Source organism: Leiobunum rupestre, chromosome 5 (genome assembly GCF_980474605.1).
Source record: "Leiobunum rupestre chromosome 5, qqLeiRupe1.1.hap1, whole genome shotgun sequence".
Taxonomy (NCBI): Eukaryota; Metazoa; Arthropoda; class Arachnida; order Opiliones; family Sclerosomatidae; genus Leiobunum; species Leiobunum rupestre.
The window spans coordinates 54,483,345-54,504,788 of record NC_143388.1 but is presented as its reverse complement, the minus strand read 5'-3'; the positions used below and the strand labels follow the sequence as shown (position 1 = coordinate 54,504,788).

The window sequence follows — 21,444 nt, the reverse complement described above, 5'->3', positions numbered from 1 at the left end:
ATCTGTAAGTATCAGTCTTTGCATGAATTAGAAATTTGACTTTATGGTACACCAATTTAATGCTTTCTAAATACTAGCCCACCGCAAAATTGGATGCAATTCCAAACGTTCCCATTTGCGGGGTTGGAATAGAAGAACAGATAATCTGCACCAATACCAATGACCTAGTTTCAGAAATGGTAATAACAGTCTGGTATAAGTATGGCATTTCATTAAAGTGACAAAAATAATTGCAGATTCATGAGAGTTAAATTTCAAGTAAAGCAATTTGCAGCACTTCTTCTAAACCAGTAAAAGATCATGCTTCAGAAAGGGTAATAACGGTTTTGTTTAAGTATGGTTCGATTCATTTTATTAATTTGACAAAATGTACTTTAGATTCATGAGAGTGAAATTTCAAGTAAAGCAATTTGCAGCACTTCTTCGAAACCAGTAAAAGACCATGCTTCAGAAAGGGTAATAACGGTTTTGTTTAAGTATAGTTCGATTCATTTTATTAATTTGACAAAATGTACTTTAGATTCATGAGAGTGAAATTTCAAGTAAAGCAATTTGCAGCACTTCTTCGAAACCAGTAAAAGACCATGCTTCAGAAAGGGTAATAACGGTTTTGTTTAAGTATGGTTCGATTCATTTTATTAATTCGACAAAATGTACTTTAGATTCATGAGAGCGAAATTTCAAATATACCAATTTGCAGTACTCCTTCGAAGCCATACAATAATAATCCTCTAGGGGGAATGAATACATCTGCCAATCTCAATGTATATTTTAAGGATTATTTGATTAGTTTTATAAGATTTCTATTTGTTTGATTACCATTGTTTCTCTTAAAGGACCAATCAGTTTCAATTTTGGAGGAGACAACCAGTAATTGCGCTGTACCTTGCTTGTCCAACAGAACATTCAATGATTCTACAATATTTACAGTATGTACCAAATTCCGAGTAACTGTAACTGTTGATTAAAACATTTTCCCTTTTTGATTTTAGGATCCCAGGTATCTGCAATTAGCTTTTCAGGATTTAAGTTATCCATTTGGCTGGAATGTCACATATTTTTTGGACCTTATAAAATCAATAAAGACACTGGGTATCCAATATATACAATAAATATTGCAGAAGACTTTTTGGTTTACTATGAAGTCACAGGAAAAAAGCTTTTGAATGAAGATCTCATAAATGATTTACCAATCAGAATTAATTCAGTTGATAAATTGAGAACTGCTATTCTCTGTTTCTCCATTTGGAAACTATGCAACGGCAGTCCGGAAAGCAAATTTGTGGTTTTGTTTGATAATAGCACGCATAAAGGCGGATATAAGAATACTTTGTCAGGGGCCATTCACAGTGAGAGGTGTTGTTTAGTAGTGAAAAATACTAGCAGAAAGAGATGTTTTTATTGCACTAAACAAAGGTCTAGTTGAGTAGCTATTTCCCAAAAGAAATCTAAGCCAAATGTTGCTAAACGTTTCCACAATTTGAGTAAGACTGAATTGGTGAACGAATTGAAGGAATCCAAAGTAACTGGAACAAAACTCATTCCCAAACTAAAGCGATTAGAAGTTAAAATTAAGAAGAAAATTAAAAATGCAGAAACTGTAGAAGATGGAAACCATGAATTTTTAATCAATATTTTGAAAAAGAATTTGAACAGTTCTAAGCAGAATGATTTAGATTTTCAAACAGTTTTCCTAAAAACACAACTACAGATGCTACGGAGTAACAAATATGGAAGACGATGGCATCCATTGGTGGTACAGTGGTGCCTTTTCATGTACCAAAAGTCACCCAGCCTGTATAAAGTTCTGGACGAATCTGGAATTTTAAAATTGCCTTCCAAGACAACTTTGATGAGGCCCTCTTCAGACATAGGTGGGAAGCCAGGATTCCATACCAATGTTTTCCAAAAAAATACAAAGTGATTTCAAGCAGCTCAAAGTTGAACCACACCATGAATATTTTACGTTGGTGGTTGACGAGATGAAAATCTACGACGACATAGTTTACAGAGTGGAAAGCGGTGAAATGGTAGGATTCACTAATTTGAACAATGTTCAAAATAAATTAATGGCTTTAGAAACAAAAACGTATAAAGAAAAGCCCCTTGTGTCACATGTACTGCAATTCATGATTAGGGGCATAACATCAGGCTATCAATATGCGTTTGCACACTTTGGAACCAGATCATTGACGGCAGAAAGTGTTGATTCCCTGATTTTTGAAGCTATAAATAAACTGGAGTTATGTGGCTTAAAGATTTTGTGTGTAGTAGGTGATGGAGCATCAACAAATCGCAAATGTTTTGCAATGAATGGAGGGGAAAAATATTATAAATGCCAAAACCCATTCACCACAGATGATAGAGATATATATTTTTTATTCGATGTACCTCATTTATTGAAAACCGTGCGAAACTGCCTATTGCACAGCACTGAAGGGTGTAAATATAGGCTCATGAACAACCATGGAGAGAACCTGACTTGGGATACCATTAAGAAGGTTTACCAAAGAGATGCAGAGAAAAGTGGTTCGTTAAGGAAGTTACACAAGCTAACGGTGGACCACATTACAGTAGAAAACAAAATGAAAGTGAAACTAGTCACACAAGTTATAAGCCAAAGTGTTGCAAATTGCATAAAACAAGAGTTTCCTGGTGAATTTCCCGAGACAGTTCGTTTCATCGAATTGTTTAATAAATGGTTCGAACGTGGGTCATCTTTTAGAGGGATTTCATTCACAAAATCCGAACGTTCACCCTTTCCGTAACGTTTATGATTGCAGACTTAGCGTAAGTAATTTAAAATGTTCAATCAAATCCTTGAGGTATCCATATTAATAGAAATAATTAATTTCAGTGGCTTAAAAATGAATTCCTCTATTATTTGGATGAATGGGAAAATTTTGTGGAAGAACAGCCCATATCGAGATCATCGAAAAATAAAATGTTACTTACCAGGGAAACGTTGTCTGGATTACGAAAAGCAAGTAATTAATCATAATCTCTAACATCGTACATTGTAACTAATATTTTATTATTTTAGCAAATGCCATTCTGGAATTGATTCCTTTTTTACTTGAGAAAGGTGCCAAGTTTATTCTAACTACCCACTTCAATCAAGACCCTTTAGAACAATACTTTAGTAAACAGCGGCAAGCGTGTAAAGCTGGTTCACAACCTAGGTTATATCAGTACTCTAGGACAACAAAAGTTTTACAAAATCTGCAGGAAGGAAGAGTAGCACTAAAGAAAGTCAAAGGTGCCAATACTGAATAACCATGGACAAAAATTAGAGATGGGCATGTGTAAACCCACCTGAAAGTCATTGATAAGCAATAAAATTAGAAACCAAATCAACTAAATAAAAACTCTACTAAGATAATATCCTTTAGTTTTATTAATTTTAAAATAGGAAACCATTACCATGTATTATCACAAAAATGTAGGACACCCATAGCATCAGTTATCACAACTTTTTTTTGGAAAAAATTTCTCTTCAAACAATAAGGTTGTGTTTCTTAAAAATTTCTTGTTTTAGTTCACTTTAAATTTTTTTCTTTAATATTTCTTTTCCATCAAATTTATCTTCAGCCTTTTCTTTCTTATCTCATCTTTTTTTACACTTCTAATTTTCTTTGTCATCCCATTACCTTTCGTATTAATGTAAGTTTGAATAACCATTTTAAAAATTTCATTCCCTTCAAAGGTGTCAACATCAGCGCTTGCCAGCATTTTGTTCCATCTTTGTTGAATGTCCAAATCATTTTTTATTGATGAAAGACATTTTTGGATTTTATTGGAACGTGTTTGATCAATTAAATTATTGGATACGTGCCTATCAATTTCCTCAAATAATTTGGAAGTTTCCATGTTGGGGTATTTTAGCCCACCTCGGCTCTGCATATCCGACCATTTTTTTATAATTTTCTGGTATACATTTGTGGTCAGTCTCTTTCATAGCTTCCCCAACTCTGTGATGAGCACTTGACTTGGTTTTTTTTTCAATAATTTGTTTATTACAAACCCAGCAACGTAAAATAAAGTGTATGCTTCTTCCGCTGGAATATATGTATTTTTCACAATGTTTTGTTTTGCACATACCCCACAGTTAAAAATTTCTTGTATAAGAATCTTTAAACCAACTTTTTTGTCTTTATCACTTAAAGTGGTATCATAATTTCTGCATTTGTCAATTAGTGATTCTATATCACTATGAAATAGCTTTTTGAACTTGGGGTAGATTTAATCTTCTGGGCACTGTTCAACAATTTCCCTAAAGAGCTCTCTTACTTCGATATAACAAGAGCTCTCAGCTTTGATTTCTGAGGCCCATTTCACTCTTCTAATTTGATCATCTAAGCCTCCAATTTCAATCATTTTGTTTAAGGCTTTCTTCGCTTCATCGAAGGTAGAATAAAAGTGCTGATCGTAGTTCAAATGCAATAGAGAATTAGAAGCATTATTTGATTGCAATTTAAAAACATTTGTAACCGATTTCAAAGCTTTTGTCTTTGGAGGAGATAATGCATTTTCTAGACCTGATTCTGGACTATCTATATGAAAAAAATTAAAACCAAACAGTACTAATAGTTAATATGTAAATTTTGGTGCTTACCATAACAAATTTGAGGGCCAAAGTTCCCACAAGAAACTGAAGATTCACCAAAAATTAATTCATATGAATTATTTGAAAAATTTGCCATTATGAAAACCAGCAAAAGAAAACAAGCATGGCACTAAGGGACGGATGGACATCTGCGGAAAAATATTTCATCCCCCCCCCCGTCTTGAATTTGTATCAGTACCTATACAAGAATTTCCTGTAATGCACGCAAGCGCCACTAGGTGGCGTCATTATTTGTTCTTTTTACATTTTCCCCCTACCAGACTGTCCCTGTAGTTAATTAGTCCATGTTTGGGGTAAGCTATGGATAAGTATGAAAGTCGGATAATTTGTTTTATAACATAACGTAGTGGAATTAATCAAATAAAATAGTTGGGGATGTAGAAGATTACCATTTTAATCAAAAAAATTATTGCGTTAAAAAATTTTCCAAATCTCTTTGTCGACAAATTAAACTGTTCAACTTTCGACAGAGAAACAAATGTTCAACTAAGCAATAACAAAATAAAGAGACAAATAGATAATTTCCCTAACATTTATTTTTTTAATGGTTTTTTAGAAAGAACTAGATAAATAATTGTTTATGGAATTGTTTTTTAAAGGTTTTTTGACTCAATTATACCAAAACCAATATTTTAATTTGTTGAATCGTTATCCTTCCACCATAACTTCAGAGACATCATGGCGGTAATTGTATCCGCCTGGAGACTTCCCCTCTTAGTGGTAAAAGATCACTTCCAACAGAAAATACTCTTTCGGCTGGCACTGATGTTGCTGGTATGGCAAAATAGTCTTTCGCCATTTTACACACCGAAGGCTACATAATTTGGTTATCCTGCAAAGAGGACATCGTAATTAAGGATGTATTGGTATTAGGTTTGCCAGATGGAGTTTATGGTAACCTGTTTGCTTAGTAGGGTCAAAATTTGGTCGAGTCTTGTATCAAGTACTTGATTAAGAAAATATTATTCACGTAGTCAAGTTAAGAAAAATGTCCGGTTACTCGAACGAGTTTATGTAGTTTAGCACTTTCGTTACGCGCTTAAAAACGTCTATATGTGTCAAAATTGAGGAACGTGCTAGTGGTAAACAAGTGATATGCTTGTTTCGGACTCAAGACCAGTCCACACTAGGAATTTTTCGCGATTTCGCACGCTTTGCTTTACACGCGTATAGAAAAATTCATTATGACGCGTGTTAGTGGAAATTAAGCTTAATGCTGTTTTTCACTAAAGTGGCCGTAACGACGCGTTTCCCAACTTTAACACATACAAACGGTTTTACGCGAGTAGAGACATATGACGCGCGCTGGTGGAAACTACGCTTTACAGTCGAACGATAAAATCACGCAACTGCTTTATGAACGGTTTTTAGTTTTAATCGGTCAAGGTCGTGGAACAGCGGATATTCCTCGATCACTTTTACTCCTTTACCGTTAAAGTGAATATCGCCGAAAGAAAATCTCGGAAATAGCATCGCAGCGAGCTTATAACTAGTACCCAAAGGAATTGGAAAAATAATAAGTCAGCTTATTCTGATATTAATAGATAAGGTATAATTTTTCTAATCTCGAAAAAACGACTGTAATCACAATGAAACTCTTCTCGTAGTAGGTAATAAAAATATTTAAAATCTTGGTCTGAATGGATTTAGCTTGTGTTTTTTCGCAACTTGCTTGGATGAAATCCATTTTTAATGTAGGGTCCAAAGCTAAATAATGAAGATAATATTTAATTATACGTTACATATATACAGAGCTTAATAAAGGTTCTATCTAATGATTTGAAAACATGAATAGTAGGAACATTAAGCTACTCGTATTTGTGTTATGTTTCGAAATAATGGCAAAATAAGTTACAAGAGTGTGACGCTATCTAGTTGGACAACGCAACGTTTTTAATTGATAGCAGGTGAAATCTATTCGCCAGTCCTGACGCAGACTACTCGCCGGATATAGAATTTTCGGACAGTTAGGGCTCTCGAAAACAGTTTTTCGGATCGTTCGGGACTGAACTCAAGTAAAATTCGTCTGCTTGTTAGTCAGCAGTCAAATATAGCCCCTGCCTTCTCCATTTTTTTTAGTTCTTAATCAAACTATTCGAATATAAAATACCGAACTGTTGGGAATTTTTAGTGACGTCACATCTCGGTTTTGAACAGTACTGTGGACTGTTCGGGACTGGAAAATAGTTTTCACTTAATTAGTTGCACCAAGAACCACACAATAAGAGTCTTAGAACTGCGAACTACTGAATTGATCTAAAAACATTTTTCTCGTATTTATATTCATCAAACTACGTGGCAATAATTTCTACGTAGTAAATTCTAGGAACCGGAACCGATAATATCAAAATTTAAGAATAGGATCCGGAACCGATATAGCTCAAAAACGTGGAACCTTTGCATCCGTACTGTTCACTTTACAAAAGGTACTACCTAAGATTGTACTTCCTGTACTCGGTGTACATAATTATGAAAGGTAGTGCACCCCTCGCGTTTGGGATAATGAAAACCAACGTGCTTGTAACTAGTGACGTATGAAAAAATATCGTACCAATAGCTATCCAAAAGGCTTCGATATTCGAAGATTCACGATAGGTGTTGAGCTTAGCTCTAGCAATTGAGCACGCTACCCCCCAAAATCGGGTCCATAGTGAGATTGTTTAGTTTCTCAAGCAACCAGTGGTAGGCCGGCATTACCATGGAAATAGTGGGATATGCCACAGAAAAAAAGAATTCCCCAGCAAACACAGTTAGCTCCCATCGATATTCATGCTACGTTTACTTTGGATATTATGATGTCTGTGAGATACCCATATATCCAAGTTTTCGTCACATGGATATTCAATAGATATCCAGATGTCATGGTTTTGGAGATTTTAAAATATCCATATAAATATATTTTTATTTTTTAAAGGAGAAAAATTTATTTATAATGGGTTTTTTTTTGGTTTATTCTATAATTTATAGAAGACGTTTAGTTTACTATATTTTAAAATGTAATTATCAAAGTATTAGACATAGGAAAATATTCTTAAATAAAATGACGATTCTTGCATTTAAACCAATTATTACCTATATATAGCTAAATAATTGGTGTAAATGCAAGAATCATCACATTAACATAACTAATATAATTAATAAAATTTATAGATAAGTGAAATTAACCTTTTTTTAATATAATGATTGGAACTAGGCCTGATGACGAAAGATATTAAATACACCACTAATTAGATTTAAAATTTCCTTTAATCAAGGTTTTATTTAAAAAGTTCTTTGGTTCCAAAATCATTGTTAAAGTTATTTAAACATTATAATTATTTAGGTTTTTCTTTTTTACTTTCTGCTGGGCAATGGTGCGACCAGTCTTTAATTATTAGTTCAATTTTAGCAATCGTAGAATTGGCAGCGCATTTTGATCGTTTAACGGCCGCTAGAAATAAATTATTGCCAGTGAATAATAGTCGTAGAATGAGAAGCAATCTAGAACAATACACTAAGGATAATTTTCATTGTGATTAGATCTTGTAGTTTTTTTTTTGCTTTTTCTTCCTTCCCAACTGTAATGTGAACCAAGGGTTTTACTTAATCAGAGTTAATTAAAAAATTTTGCTCGTGTAAATCCATTTTATCGCTGGCAGCAAGCTTCAAAATCAAATCATACGGAAAGTGCAAGCTACGCTAATTTTAACAAGTCGGCCCAGGCCGTAATATTAGTTCCACATCAGTGTATTAGAGTGGACAAACCTATACACCCTTAGTAGACATAGGTAGGCAAACTAATACAAACGCTTATTATCGTTTGATAAATAAATTGCCACCCTAAGTTAAAGAGTGGATGCCGCCCACCATCAGCTGACCCGGGTGGGCAAACTAATAAAAAAGCTGTTGAGCCCATTTGATTTCCTATTGTTTGATATAAAATTCACCATCCATTGTTAAAGAGTGGCCACCGCCCACCCTCATGAAATCAACTTTTTTTTTCGGTAACTCTCCCTTTACGGGGGTTGGTCAGAGGGGGCGGAAATTAACGGCACTGCGTGCGCGTCAAAGAGTTCTATCGAATGAGACCCACTGTTTTTTTTCGGTCATTCTCCCTTTAATAAGAAAGTGCCACACTTATTAATTACTTCTGACCATATACGGTTTCGATAAGAAAGTGCCCCACTTATTTATTATTTCTGGCCATACACGGTTTCGATAAGAAAGTGCCACACTTATTTATTACTTCTGGCCATACACGGTTTCGATAAGAAAGTGCCACACTTATTTATTACTTCTGACCATACACGGTTTCGACCTTTGCGACAGCTACGAGGTAGACCTCTCTGCAATCAGAGATCATATAATATTATATGCTCTCTGCTGCAATGTCTAACGGATCTATCTCTCCCGCCTTTACGGGCACTACTAGTTAACAATCTACTTGTACCGCTATTGAGTAAACGCAAAATTTCGTTCCGCTCCCCCCCCCCCCCATGGAAGTAATGCGCCCCCCTATTGGGCGGGAACGAAACAAAAAGTGTTCTATAGTAAAAGTTTAAGCTATTCTCACGCATAGGACGGCGTAGCATAGTGGGTAAAATCTTCGGCTTTTGGAGATTACGCGGGCAGCAGCTATCTGCGTTCGAGTCCCGGCGCCGGCGGTAATTTAAATTATATTAATAAATTCTTTTTCGCAGCTCCATCTGCCGTGTTGTTGGTTTCCACACCAAACAAACAACAAACAACACACAACAAACAACAAACAACAAACTACAACAAACAACAAACAACACTTAACGACATTCCGTCCATAGCAATAGTCCCACTTCGATATATATATCTCGATGTGGAACTAAAAAGTGAAACAATAACATCAAGAAGCCACATTCAGAATTAATTGAAAAATCTGAATAAATTTTGCTCGTGTAAATCCATTTTATCACTAGCAGAGAGCCCCAAAATGAAAATGCCAGCTATACAAAATAAAATTTTAAGTCTAGTGGGGGTTATTTTTCACAATGAGGAGTAATAGAATAATTGGCATACATTTTACTTGTTTAAACCATTTTTCCTCCAGCAGCAACGTCAAACTCAAATTTAATGCAAGCTGTTTAAAATTTAAGAAAAATTACCTAGGCTTCAGTGAGATTTAATTACAGGTTGGTAAACTGTAAGATTTCCAAGTCATATTGACTTTTGTATTACTGACTTGAACATGAAAAATTGCTTACCTCTTATTAATAGTTCCTATAAGTTTTTATCGTATTACTGCCGACAGAATTATTAGTGTTCTACGTGTTGAAAATGGGGTCTAGTAAAAGCGTTACTTACTACCAAACAATTCAATCAGAGATACTGACAATATAGAGATATGAAACTCCCTATACATCGCTGCGACCCTTTTTTTTTCGTTAACGTCGGCGCCATCTATCAGCCGGGAGAAGGCTTTTTCTTCTCGTGTTTATTTGTAGTAGGTTTACGTTTTGTTTTGAATGAAATTCAATGAATCATATGTGCAGCTTTAATAAAGAAATACGATTGCTTAGAGGATTTTCAATATAATTTATTAAGATAAGATAAAAAGTAAGTTTTTAATTAATTATATTTAATTATTTTAAGAAAGTTCATATATTAACTATTTTTATGTTATTTTAGACCTTTGTTACTTGAATCAGGGCCAGAGGTTAAATTAATGATCATTAATCCAAGGGTATTTCTGGGATAAATAATTGGAATATTATTAATCCAAGTATATGTCATCAAAATGGTTAACGACTAAAATGTTTGGTAAGCATTTGTTAATGTTGAACCTTAAGTAATTTGCGATCTAGATGTTTCGGGGTTTTGTCATACTTGTGGTTAAAATTATGTTTTTCCAATGTACTAAGAATGGAAAGTTGTACAACACATGCATCTCATCTTTTGAAATAAACCAAGATTGATCGATTGTTCTTGAAATAATTCTGGTAATCCTCTCTTTGACTTTATTCATTTGTATTACCATTGGGAAAGGTTTATCAAACTTGTCCTTGATCTCAGATACGTAGCTCTGGAATCTTTCAGTTGGTATTGTCAAGCCACTGAATGTTGATGTATCACGAGACTTAAATGATGCTAATATATTTGACTGGTTGAGTGTTTGTTTTTCATCTACAAGTTTGGTTTTGCATGATTCACAATTGTGGTTTTTATTACAACGAGATAAGACATATCCTGAAATGTAAGATAGTGTGTTTTGTTTTCCAGGCCCTTGGCTTTCAAGGGAACTTTTACAAATTTGAAAGTCTTCCTCCGAACATGCGCTGGGATAATAATTATTTGCTGATGGAAGACTTTCATCATAATCATCTGGAATTATTTTATGGGTCTTATATAAGTCAATGTTAAGAAGGAATTGGTCTTGATATTAGGTTTAGTAGCCTGCTGAATTTCAATTGTAGGAATTTCCACAGATAAAGAAAATCATGTTAAAATTTAATAGAGTTGTTTTGAATGAAACTGTTTACAATCCTGTTCTGTAGATATAGATTCGCTGGAACTTGCTGCAACTGAAACACGGGTCCTTTTTGTAGGTCTATTATTGCGCTCTTCAGGGGCGTAGGAACGTTCTAGAAGTTGGAGGGGGCAAAGTGAAACACAGTTGAGGTTCTATAAGCTTTATATGCTTTTAAAATGATAATTTGAGCCTTGCGAAGATTTCAACTGACAAAAATGTTGGAGGGGGCAATAACATTAGTTGCCTCTCCCAGTAAAATTCTAGGGAGGGGCATTGCCCCCCTGGCTCCTACGCTCTTCCACCATTTCTACAGACCGTTTACTAGATTCTATTTGAAAATTGAGTTTTAACTTATGACCCCGTTACCAATGTATAAATTTCATTGTACCAGTTTTTTTATGATAGTCCTTGATATCATTTTCTACTAAGTTCTCCGGAACCTTTACGTTTGGGCAACTAGCTAAATTATCATTCCCTTGGGAAATATGTTTCATTTAAATTAACTTATAAATAAACAATACTTAAAACTCAATTTTTACTTGTTGGCTTAAATTCATTTGAATATTGTTGGAATAGCGTTTGATGTCAGTCGGTTTTTGGTTTTACTATTCATAAAACAAGAATCCTCAAAATGTAGGGCGCATATTTTATTATGATGCAAATGTTTCGCATCTTTCAAATAAAGATAGCTTCTTCTGACATTATCAGCCATTTCTCAGAGCAAAGTTTATTGAAAAACCACATATTAAAGATAGGCCTAACAAAAGCTATTAATTAATTTTTCCCACCGTTCTTTCTCTTTTGGAAACTTAAACAAGGATATCCTTTGCTTTTCTTTGGAACTGTTACAAAATTTTACAGAACAATTACTTCCAGGCATATTTCTTTATTGATACAAACCCTCAAGATGATAATTTCTAAGACAAAACGCGTATATAAATTTTTGCGTCTGAAATCCGCTGTTTGGGATTTCGAAAAATACGCTTTCTCCCGGCCGTTAGGCGTCGCTCCGCTCAGGATTTTTTTTAAAATTCCGGGGGTCGCTTTTCAGGCGGAGTTTCATATCTCTATATTGTCAGTATCTCTGATACAATTTAGTACGCATGTCACGTGGATGGATCGAGTGGTAGTCAAATAGAGGCACGGCCAACTTCGATCACGCGTTGCCCCTATATCGCGTGCGACCGAAGTGGACCGTGATAGAGTGCATAAAATCGAAAAAAATATATATTATTTTCAAAATTATTAAAATTACTAAAATTATTTAAAGAATAATATATTTATTTTAGTATAAATATAAAATAAATTTCAATTATTATTATAAAATAGATAAAATGTAGAGGGGAGCTTATTCTTAAGAATTGAGCGCCAAGTTTGAAACTTTTTATACTTTTTTACTTTAATTTTGAAAAAATGCATATTTGATTAATTGGAAATAATTCTTCTAAGTATTAACTATACTGTTTTATTAAAATTGATATTGATTCGTTCTATCCTTACGCTAATAATTAAAAGAGTTCTAAAAACATTTACGAATTATTGCGTAAGTTAAAATATTTTCATTTATTACATATTTATAAACATTTAATGGAGGTCGACTAGTTTCGGCGGTATTAATGCCATTATACTGTTTTACATCCAACAAAAAAATTGTTTTTATAATTTTAAGACTAATATTTATATATTTCTGTATATTTAATTAATCTATGCAGATAATATCGGTAGTCCTGCGTATGTAAACTATACTATACATGTATTTCTCGGACTTATATATTTTGAGAAGTTTTATAGTAGTTTGAATTAATTAGGAAGCTCTGACGCGAATGGTAATAATAAGGAAACTGAAATTGAAATTGATATCAATTGGATATTAAAGAGCCTTCCCCATTTTTGTTATTTTGGACATAAACAGTCTCCGATATTCGGACGTCCCAGGGATATGCATTAGATTTTGAAACTTGGATGTATGAACTGTAAGATTCGGATCTTATATGAATATCCCCGGTACTTTTGTGTTTGCTGGGTCGTTGCTTCATTGAAATCCTAAAAAAATGTTGTATTTTAAATTTACCTACGCTGTTACGAGTTTGTATAATTTTGCCGGCCTGCTCTTTCAAATGATGAAAATTAGGAGATAGTAAAGTCAGCTGGCAGTTTGGTCGGGTTTAAGTAACCTGAACCCGCGGGTTGGGTTTAACACGATTTGGCCCCAAGCCCAATGCGCATTTTCTGATTGGGTAAGTTTCTAGTAACTTGAACTAGCCGGTCTGTAAGCCTAGTTAATATGTTAATATTAGCAACACTAGAACAATAAGTATAACAGAAAACGTTGCCTGGAGTACATTTTCAGAGTTATAGCGCAATCAAGGTTTAATTCAGCTCAGATCTCTTTATGTCCAAGCCGATCTGTACTACTATACCAAGGACGAATATTAACTCCCGAAACGTTTGCGCGTCATATAAGCCATTGGTTCCCAAACTGTTCCGTCGTGGAAACTAAGATTAACCAACATCTGCACAACCTCAAAGGCCAGATGGATTTTGGTATTCAACAGTCTTTTAATACTTTCGAAATAAATCTTCGGATAAAGTTTCGGAAACACTGGTTTGTGTTTCCACCGTTCCACTTGCAAACGTTCAGAACATTTCGGCTGAAGCGCTTCGCGGAGTAACTTAATATCGTTTCGTGACGTCGTCGCATCGGCGTTCAAGCAACGCATGACTATCGCTTCGCGTATAAAACCAAACCAGTTAACGAAGTGGTTCCTAAGCACTACAAGCCACTTTGATATCGAAACGATTGCTATTTGCTGCACGAATTTCGTTGTTAAAAATGGCTGGGTCAGAATTTAGCATTAACGCAAAATGAACTATCATACTCAGTATTTTTAAAGTTACTTATGATGATACTAACATTAAGCAAATTAATTAGTACGGATAATGCATCCCATTCGGCGTCTGATAAAGTAAATTTCCTTATGTCTTTATCTGTTTGCATTATTGCTTGCATAGACTAAAGAGAAGCTATTTACAGCAAAAGTCAAAATTTCATCTAAACACGACCAAATCGCTAATCAAGAGCGTATCAAGGATTTTATTTTGGGAGGCGTAATAGTCGAACAATTTCCCGAGACTAATTCAAGCTTACCCCCTGCCACTCATCCATTGCCTACGGGGGGTTGAACTACTAAAACCCTCCGCTTCGATACGCCCTTATATATCACTTAAAGACCTTTCTTAAGTACGTAGCTCGGGAAAGCATGGCGTAGGTTGAATTCCAAAGAGTCTTTAGGTCGAGTACTTATTTCAAATCCTTTATCCCAAAAGGAACATTCAGCTGTGATAAATTCTTTTCACGAATTCCAGATAACCTTATTTTGGTGACCACATTTCGAATCTGTAAACAGTCGATAATTTGACTTTGTTCAGAATTCATCTTAAGCTTATGTAATTATTGCCATTAAGCGATATTAGACCGATTTTTAAAACAATAGAAAGACACCGACGGTCAATATATTACAAAAAATAAGGTAGACTCGAGATGCCAACCGACTTGTCTACATACTGAACATAAGAGTACAGAGAGGGTCTGTTTGCAGATTAACTTGACGAAGTTAATCGATGATAACTCGACGGACCATGAATTTTTGCAGATTAACTTGACGAAGTTAGTCGATGATAACTCGACGGACCATGAAGGAGATAACTTAATAAGGCGCAGACTGAGATATAATTAAAATTGCATCTTTATTTAGTTAGCTGAACAAGATTCAAAACGGAACTGAATATTTACACTTAAACATTTATATTCATATACAGTATTAAAAAACCACCTTTTGAATTAAAGCGTACATTGTACATCGTCATAAAAAACAACCATAAAAAAATAGAATCTCGAACATAATCCCCCCCCCCCCTTGACTTCGCTAGTCAATGAAAGCTAAGTGCTGTCTATAGGTAGTAAACACAACTTCATTATGGATCTTTTGTATGTTTTGTTGCCGATTTTTACCGTAGCCACTCTGACAACTCCATCTGGACCGGGATGCGTTTCGACAATTTTAGCGAGACTCCAGCGGGTAGGCGGTAATTGTTCATCCTTCAGGAGTACTAAAATTGGTACCACAGTCTGAGTACAAGTCAACGCATTTTCCTCGTCTGGATGTGAAGCGTCTGAAAGCTGCAATGAATGCTTGCGAGGTGAGATCACTCACCAGTTCTAAGTGAATAGCCTTTGTCACCATACATATGAAGACTGCAATATAGCCTTTGGTGGTGCGTTGATGACCTCGTAATCTTGATTCCCGGATCATAATTGGACCTGAGTAGTCAATTCCAGATTTCAGAAAGGGACGGGCTGGTTTCAGTCGAACGGAAGGTAGATTCCCCATTATTTGCGGTGTTGCACGAGCCCTTTCACGATAGCAGGTGCAGCATCTATGAACAACTTGACGTGCCAGATTTCGAAGACCCAATATCCAGAACTCCTGCTGAATGGTCGTGACCAGAAGTAGGACACCCGCATGAAGGTTATCCAAGTGTGCTTGATGTACGATCTGCTTACTGATTATACTGGTGTTTGCTAGGACAATGGGATACTTCTGGTTGTATGGAACATCTGCTTGACCGATTCAACCTCCAACTCTTATTGTACCGTGGGCGTCCAGGAATGGATATAGTGAGCGTAAACGGGATTTGGGCGAAACTGACCCTTGTTTGCTCAAACTCTTCAATTCTTCACCAAATGATATCGACTGCATGATACGGACCAATTTGACGACAGCGCCTTGCAGCTCTGCAGGCGTTAAGCGTCCAACTTTTCTTTGCTTCATATCTCCATGGCATCTTCGCTTTACCTCGCAATTTTCGTAAAATCTGATACAGAGAGCTGTGATTCTTTTCAATTTAGTCCACGACGAGAACCGTGAGAGTAGTTCAAACTCGGTTGATGCTTGTACATGTAGTACGCAAATCTTTCTTTCCTCCAAGGTTGTGTCTTTTACCAAGTTAGTTGGCCAATTTGACTCGTCCTCTTTAAGCCATCGCGGACCTGTCCACCAAAGTGGGTGGTTTGCTAATTCTGATGCCGGCACTCCCCTCGTAGCTCAATCAGCTGGGTTGTCGTTGCTAGCCACGTGTCGCCAGTGATTAGATGGTAGTTGTTCTTGAATTTTCGCTACTCTATTGGCGGCAAATGTAGTCCAACGTGTTGAAGACGATGCTATCCAGCTCAAGGTGATCGTTGAATCTGACCATGCATAGGTCGAAATGTTCTCAAATGGTAGGGCTTCTTAGATTTTTACGAAGATTTCAGAAAGTAAATGGGCGCTACAAAGCTCCAACCTCGGAAGAGAGACCTGCTTGATTGGTGCCACCTTAGTTTTAGCCAGGATCAGGTGAACGGACGTACGATCTCCACAGGTGACTCGGAAATAGCCGGCCGCTGCATATGCTGTCTGTGAAGCATCACAAAATAAGTGTAGCTGGTAATTACTTGCCTCTGGTGTAAAATTGATCCATCGGCTAACTTTGATTGTTTGAAGCAACGGGAGTTCATCTCTGTACTTAGACCAGCTTCGTTGTATGTCTTCAGGGAGTGGTTCGTCCCACGTTAGCTTGCGTAGCCAAAGTTGCTGAAACATTACCTTGGCGGTAATAATTGTTGGAGCTAACCAGCCTAATGGATCGAAGATACGAGCCACATCTGACAACAGGTTTCTTTTAGTGACAAGCTCTTTCGCTGAAGGCAACATGACTGAAAAGCAGAATTCATCTGTTGCTGGGTTCCACAAAAGTCCAAGTGCTTTGACTACGCCTTCGTTGTTGATTTCCAACGGCAATTGGTATTCCCGATCGGCTTCCGACACCGCTGATAGTACGACCACTTTCTGAGTTGCAAACCTCCAGCGTTCAGTGACTGGATGAATTGTCGTTGAATTTCGAGCGCAGTATCTTCATCAGGCGCCCCGGACATACAGTCATCCATGTAAAAGTCATCTCTGATAATTGGTGCTGCCAGCGGGAATCTGTGACTCTCATCATAGCTAAGTTGCTGCAATACCTTAGTCGCCAGGTATGGGGCAGGAGACATACCATATGTTACCGTCGTTAAATAGTACTCCTTAACGGGTTGCTTCGAATTTTCCCGCCATAGTATCCTCTGGAAGTCGTGATGTACAGGCTTGACTAGGATTTGGCGGTACATCTTTGCTATATCAGCTGAGAAACCAAATTTATGGATCCGGAACCGTAGAAGAATTGAGACCAAGTCCTTCTGAATTACTGGTCCTACAAGCAACCGTTGATTCAAAGAAACTCCAGTTGAAGACTTCAGAGAACCATCAAATACAACCCGAAGCTTCGTTGTGGAGCTTGACTCTTTTTCAATTCCGTGATGTGGTAGATAGCAGTGATCATTGTCAGTCTTTTGAAGTTGCATCATTGGAATTTCCTTCATGTGTCCCATCTGTCTATATTCGTTCGTAAATTCATGATACCTTTTTTTTAGGGTTGGGCGACTTTCCAGTTTCCGTTCGACTTGCAGTAGTCTCTGCATAGCTGCATTCTTAGTGTTGCCAAGGGCTGGTGCATCCTTCTTCACCGGAAGTTCAACAACGAATCTACCTTCTAAGTTCCGCTGGTGTGTCTTTGCGAAATGCGATTCTACTTGATTCTCTTCGTCGGTATATCTGTTCGCAGTTGTTATGGTTTCCAATTCTTAAAATTTCTTGAGTGTGCTGTCCAAATCAAAAAAATAATGATTACTATTATTTAAAAGGAAGTACTTACTTTTGATGATGTCGTTATTCTTCCAGACAGTAGCCAGCCCAGTCTAGAATTTTGGCATAAGGGTGCACCTTGCGGGCCTTTGATTAGACCGTCAACCAGGATCTCCGCCATGATGTCTGCTCCCAAAATGATATCCATTTCACCAGGTTGATGGAAGGTGGGATCTGCTAGAACTAACGTCTTACGATGACTCCAGTCATCCATTTTTATGGGTTGCATTGGTAACATCTTCGTCAATCGTTGAAGAATTAACATAGATACTTCAAATGAAAATTTTCCGGTATAGGATGCGATATGAAGACGTACAACACCTGTCGTGGTTCCAGCACTACAACCTGACAATCCACTAACTGAAATTCGAGCATGATTCCTCTTCAGCCCAAGTCGCTCCATACAGGGCCCAGAGATAAAACTTGCTTGTGACCCTCCGTCAATCAATGCTCGGCATAGCTGATGAGATCCGCTTACGTCAGCAACTTTGACCAATGCTGTTGAGAGTAGCACTTGGTCACTGCAATGACTGTGATTGATATGCCCACTGATCGTTTTGGAACAGGTTGCGCTAAATGAACTCTTAGGATTGCTTGGCGTCGGATTTCCTAATTGAATACCCGGCTCTTCTTTCGGCGTTTGCGCTGTACGATGAAGCAATGTGTGATGTCGTCCCTTGCATTGTTTACATGAAGACGACCGACAATCGCTTGACGAATGCCCCTGTCTAAGGCAGTTGAAACACAGGGACCTTTGTCGAACCATGGACGAACGCTCATGGACTGGCATTTTAATAAATTTCTGACAGACATATAGTGCATGTGCTTCATTGCAGAATGGGCAACTGGATGATGCCGAATTACTTGTATGATATCCGATGATGGGTTGCTTTTGTGGAAATAGGTTAGACCTGGTATTGGATCTTGACTGCTGTAAGTTTCCTTTCCCAGTTGAGATGGTTTCAAGAGCTCGGCAACGCTTCTCAATAAATGTAGTTAACATCTTGAAGGTAGGAAGGTCATCTGTAGACGGCTCCAACTCCCATTGACGTCGAGAGTCTGAATCGAGCTTGCTCGTAACGATGTATACTAATAACGTGTCCCAATACTTTGTTTTTTGACCAAGCACTTGCAAGGACCGGATGACTTCCACAGTGGTTTCGAGCAGCTTACGAAGATCTGAAGTCGACTCGTGTTGTAGCGCCTTCTGTCCAAACAGAGTATCCAAATGTGATTGAATGATATAGCGGTTGTTGTCGTAGCGACTCTTCAGGACTGCCCAAGCTTCTTCATAATTAGCATCGGTAACGGAAAATGAGCGAATCAAGGAAGCTGATTCCCCCCTCAGAGATGTTTTCAAGTACTGCAGTCGTTGTGCATTTGTCAGCGATGGATTTTTGTGTATCGCAGAATCGAAGAGATCTCGAAAGGACATCCATTCTTGATAATTTCCCGTAAAAACTGGCAAATCTAATGGCGGTAACTTGACATTTACATTTTGTTGAGTGGCTAAATGCTGGAGAGAAGAGGCAGTTTGCATGAATTTTTCAAGAATATCTTATATATCTGTATAGAGTTGATAATAAATTGTTTCGAAATCCAAACGTTCAGGTTCCTGCCAATTGACCTCGACTTCATCTTTACATAAAGCTTCAATTCCTTGTTGTACTGATTGAAACTGGTTCCATTGATCTTCGAAATTCTTGAGGCGTGCTTCTAGTTGAAACTTCGATGTTGTAAATTGCGTGAGCGACTTTTGAATCCTTGTAACAGCCCCCTTTATGGTACCTCACTTCCTCACTAAGACATCCATTTGTGAAAATATCCGGCTCGACGGACCAAAATGTTTGCAGATTAACTTGACGAAGTTAATCGATGATAACTCGACGGACCATGCATGTTTGATAGTCAGTGGCTAGCCACAAGGAGATAACTTAATAAGGCGGAGACTGAGATATAATTAAAGTTTATACGCAGTTCACTATTGTTTCAGAAGTGGGCAAAAATGGTGAGAACTCTTCCAAAATGAGCGCTCACTCATTGCCAGGCTATTGTGCAATATCATCGCTAACAATTTTTGCCCACCTCTGTATTGTTTCACTTTTAGATACTATTCATACTAAAAATAAATAAAAAAGTACTAAATTAAGACTTAAGTTTAAATGTTGCAGTACAAAATCAAAATAAGTAACATAACATTTCAGCGCACCCTACCTTTCCCACAGTTATTTTTATTAACGCTTCAATCAACCTGCCTCCTCTGCGTTATGAAATTTGCTAAAGGCGCCATACCAAAGTAATAAGTCTTTTAAATTTCATAGAACCACGCCGTGGCATTTGTGAGAAGTTCGTAAATTGCTGTTATATCGTCTGTTTTGCAGACTATTTTCATTGATAAAAGACCAAAGCGTCTGTTTAGCAGACACAAATTCAGCAGTTTGCGAGCTTCTCACATAAGCCACGGCGTGGCTTTATCGTAATTTAAATGGCTAATTTCGCATTACGTGTAGCGATAAACTGTACAACCTACATTACACGTATCTACTACTAGTTGCGATTCTAGTTGCCCAAAGGATGTTGAAACTGGCCCACATGCCGAATATGTTAAATAAATGGGGAAAAAACCCGTTTGAGTCACGAGTTCACCAGTCCTGTGATGTAAACCTATGAGAATCCATTGTTTAGCTCGGCAATCCAAGTATAATTTCATGATACGATCCCTTTTTTCAATATTCAGTGTATATGCTCACGGGGCCGGCGTTATCCGAGGTAAGCGAGGTGATCGCGTAGGGTTTCCCACTTAGCGTCGCTTAAAAAGGGGCCCGATTGTGAACTTTCCTTCCAAAAGAAAATTTATTGGTGGGAGGGACCCGCTCATTGGTCGCTGTACGCTGAGACACTAATGTATTTAGTAAAGTTTACATTTTCTGGCAAGAAATTGAAAACCGTCACTCGCAAATACCAAAATTAAAGTATGGAGTACTTACTTTTCGCAGTATTTACAATGAGCCATACTACCCACGATTTCAGAATGAGCCAACCCTGGACTACGCACATTTCGTTTCATATTTAGGTTATCATTTTGCGTTGACTCTAAATCATTACCTGCCATTGCCTAAATTTAAATACTCGTAATATATCCAAAAACCGTACAAGCTACCACTTTATTACTACCCTCGGATAATATCAGAAATATACGAGCCGAGAAATAACCATCACATAGCCGAGCAGCTTACGATTAATTAATTCATTTAAACGGTAATGAAGTTAACTTATTTTGGATTTTTTTAAACATATCTGGGTAGGTGATTCACAAATTCAACTTTTTTGTAACCTGAAAGAAACGATTAAAAATATATCAAACAACCGAAGCTTCCCTTATTTAAAAACGTCAGACGAAAATAAATCATAAAGCCAAATTCTTTTAAATAATAATAAAATGATCATTTTTAAATTAAAAATATAAGTGTGTGTTCAAATATTTATGTTGCACAGCTAACTGGAATGGATATTTTTTTAGTTATTTGAGACCATTCAATTTTAACTGCGAATAATTATCT

The 21,444-nt window shown here is 36.8% G+C and overlaps 2 protein-coding genes and 1 long non-coding RNA gene across 3 annotated transcripts; 1 reads left to right on the top strand and 2 right to left on the bottom strand.

Moving 5' to 3' along the window:
• Positions 1–10,522: 10,522 nt before the first annotated feature.
• LOC149945308 (uncharacterized) lies at positions 10,523–10,994 on the top strand. Its single transcript, XR_016480777.1, has 3 exons — positions 10,523–10,575; positions 10,649–10,739; positions 10,856–10,994. It is a non-coding gene; the product is annotated as an uncharacterized LOC149945308 (long non-coding RNA).
• Positions 10,995–15,199: 4,205 nt separating this feature from the next.
• On the bottom strand, positions 15,200–15,937 carry LOC149945307 (uncharacterized). Its single transcript, XM_090176505.1, has 2 exons — positions 15,760–15,937; positions 15,200–15,687 (listed from the first exon to the last, which is right to left on the bottom strand). Exons 1-2 carry the CDS (start codon positions 15,935–15,937, stop codon positions 15,200–15,202), a joined length of 666 nt encoding a protein of 221 aa, XP_090032631.1.
• Positions 15,938–16,210: 273 nt separating this feature from the next.
• LOC149945306 (uncharacterized) lies at positions 16,211–17,661 on the bottom strand. Its single transcript, XM_090176504.1, has 4 exons — positions 17,082–17,661; positions 16,604–17,022; positions 16,449–16,561; positions 16,211–16,286 (listed from the first exon to the last, which is right to left on the bottom strand). The coding sequence occupies exons 1-4, from the start codon at positions 17,659–17,661 to the stop codon at positions 16,211–16,213; spliced, it is 1,188 nt and encodes a 395-aa protein (XP_090032630.1).
• Between the last annotated feature and the right edge of the window lie 3,783 nt (positions 17,662–21,444).

Coding starts and splice junctions, on each gene's coding strand:
- LOC149945307 (XM_090176505.1), bottom strand. CDS start 15,937: ATGAAGCAAAGAAAAGTTGGACGCTTAACGCCTGCAGAGCTGCAAGGC. Junction 15,688..15,759: donor TCCATTCCTGGACGCCCACG/GTACAATAAGAG, acceptor CCATTGTCCTAG/CAAACACCAGTATAATCAGT.
- LOC149945306 (XM_090176504.1), bottom strand. CDS start 17,661: ATGCAGAGACTACTGCAAGTCGAACGGAAACTGGAAAGTCGCCCAACC. Junction 17,023..17,081: donor TGACTTTTACATGGATGACT/GTATGTCCGGGG, acceptor CAATTCATCCAG/TCACTGAACGCTGGAGGTTT. Junction 16,562..16,603: donor GGATCAATTTTACACCAGAG/GCAAGTAATTAC, acceptor GATGCTTCACAG/ACAGCATATGCAGCGGCCGG.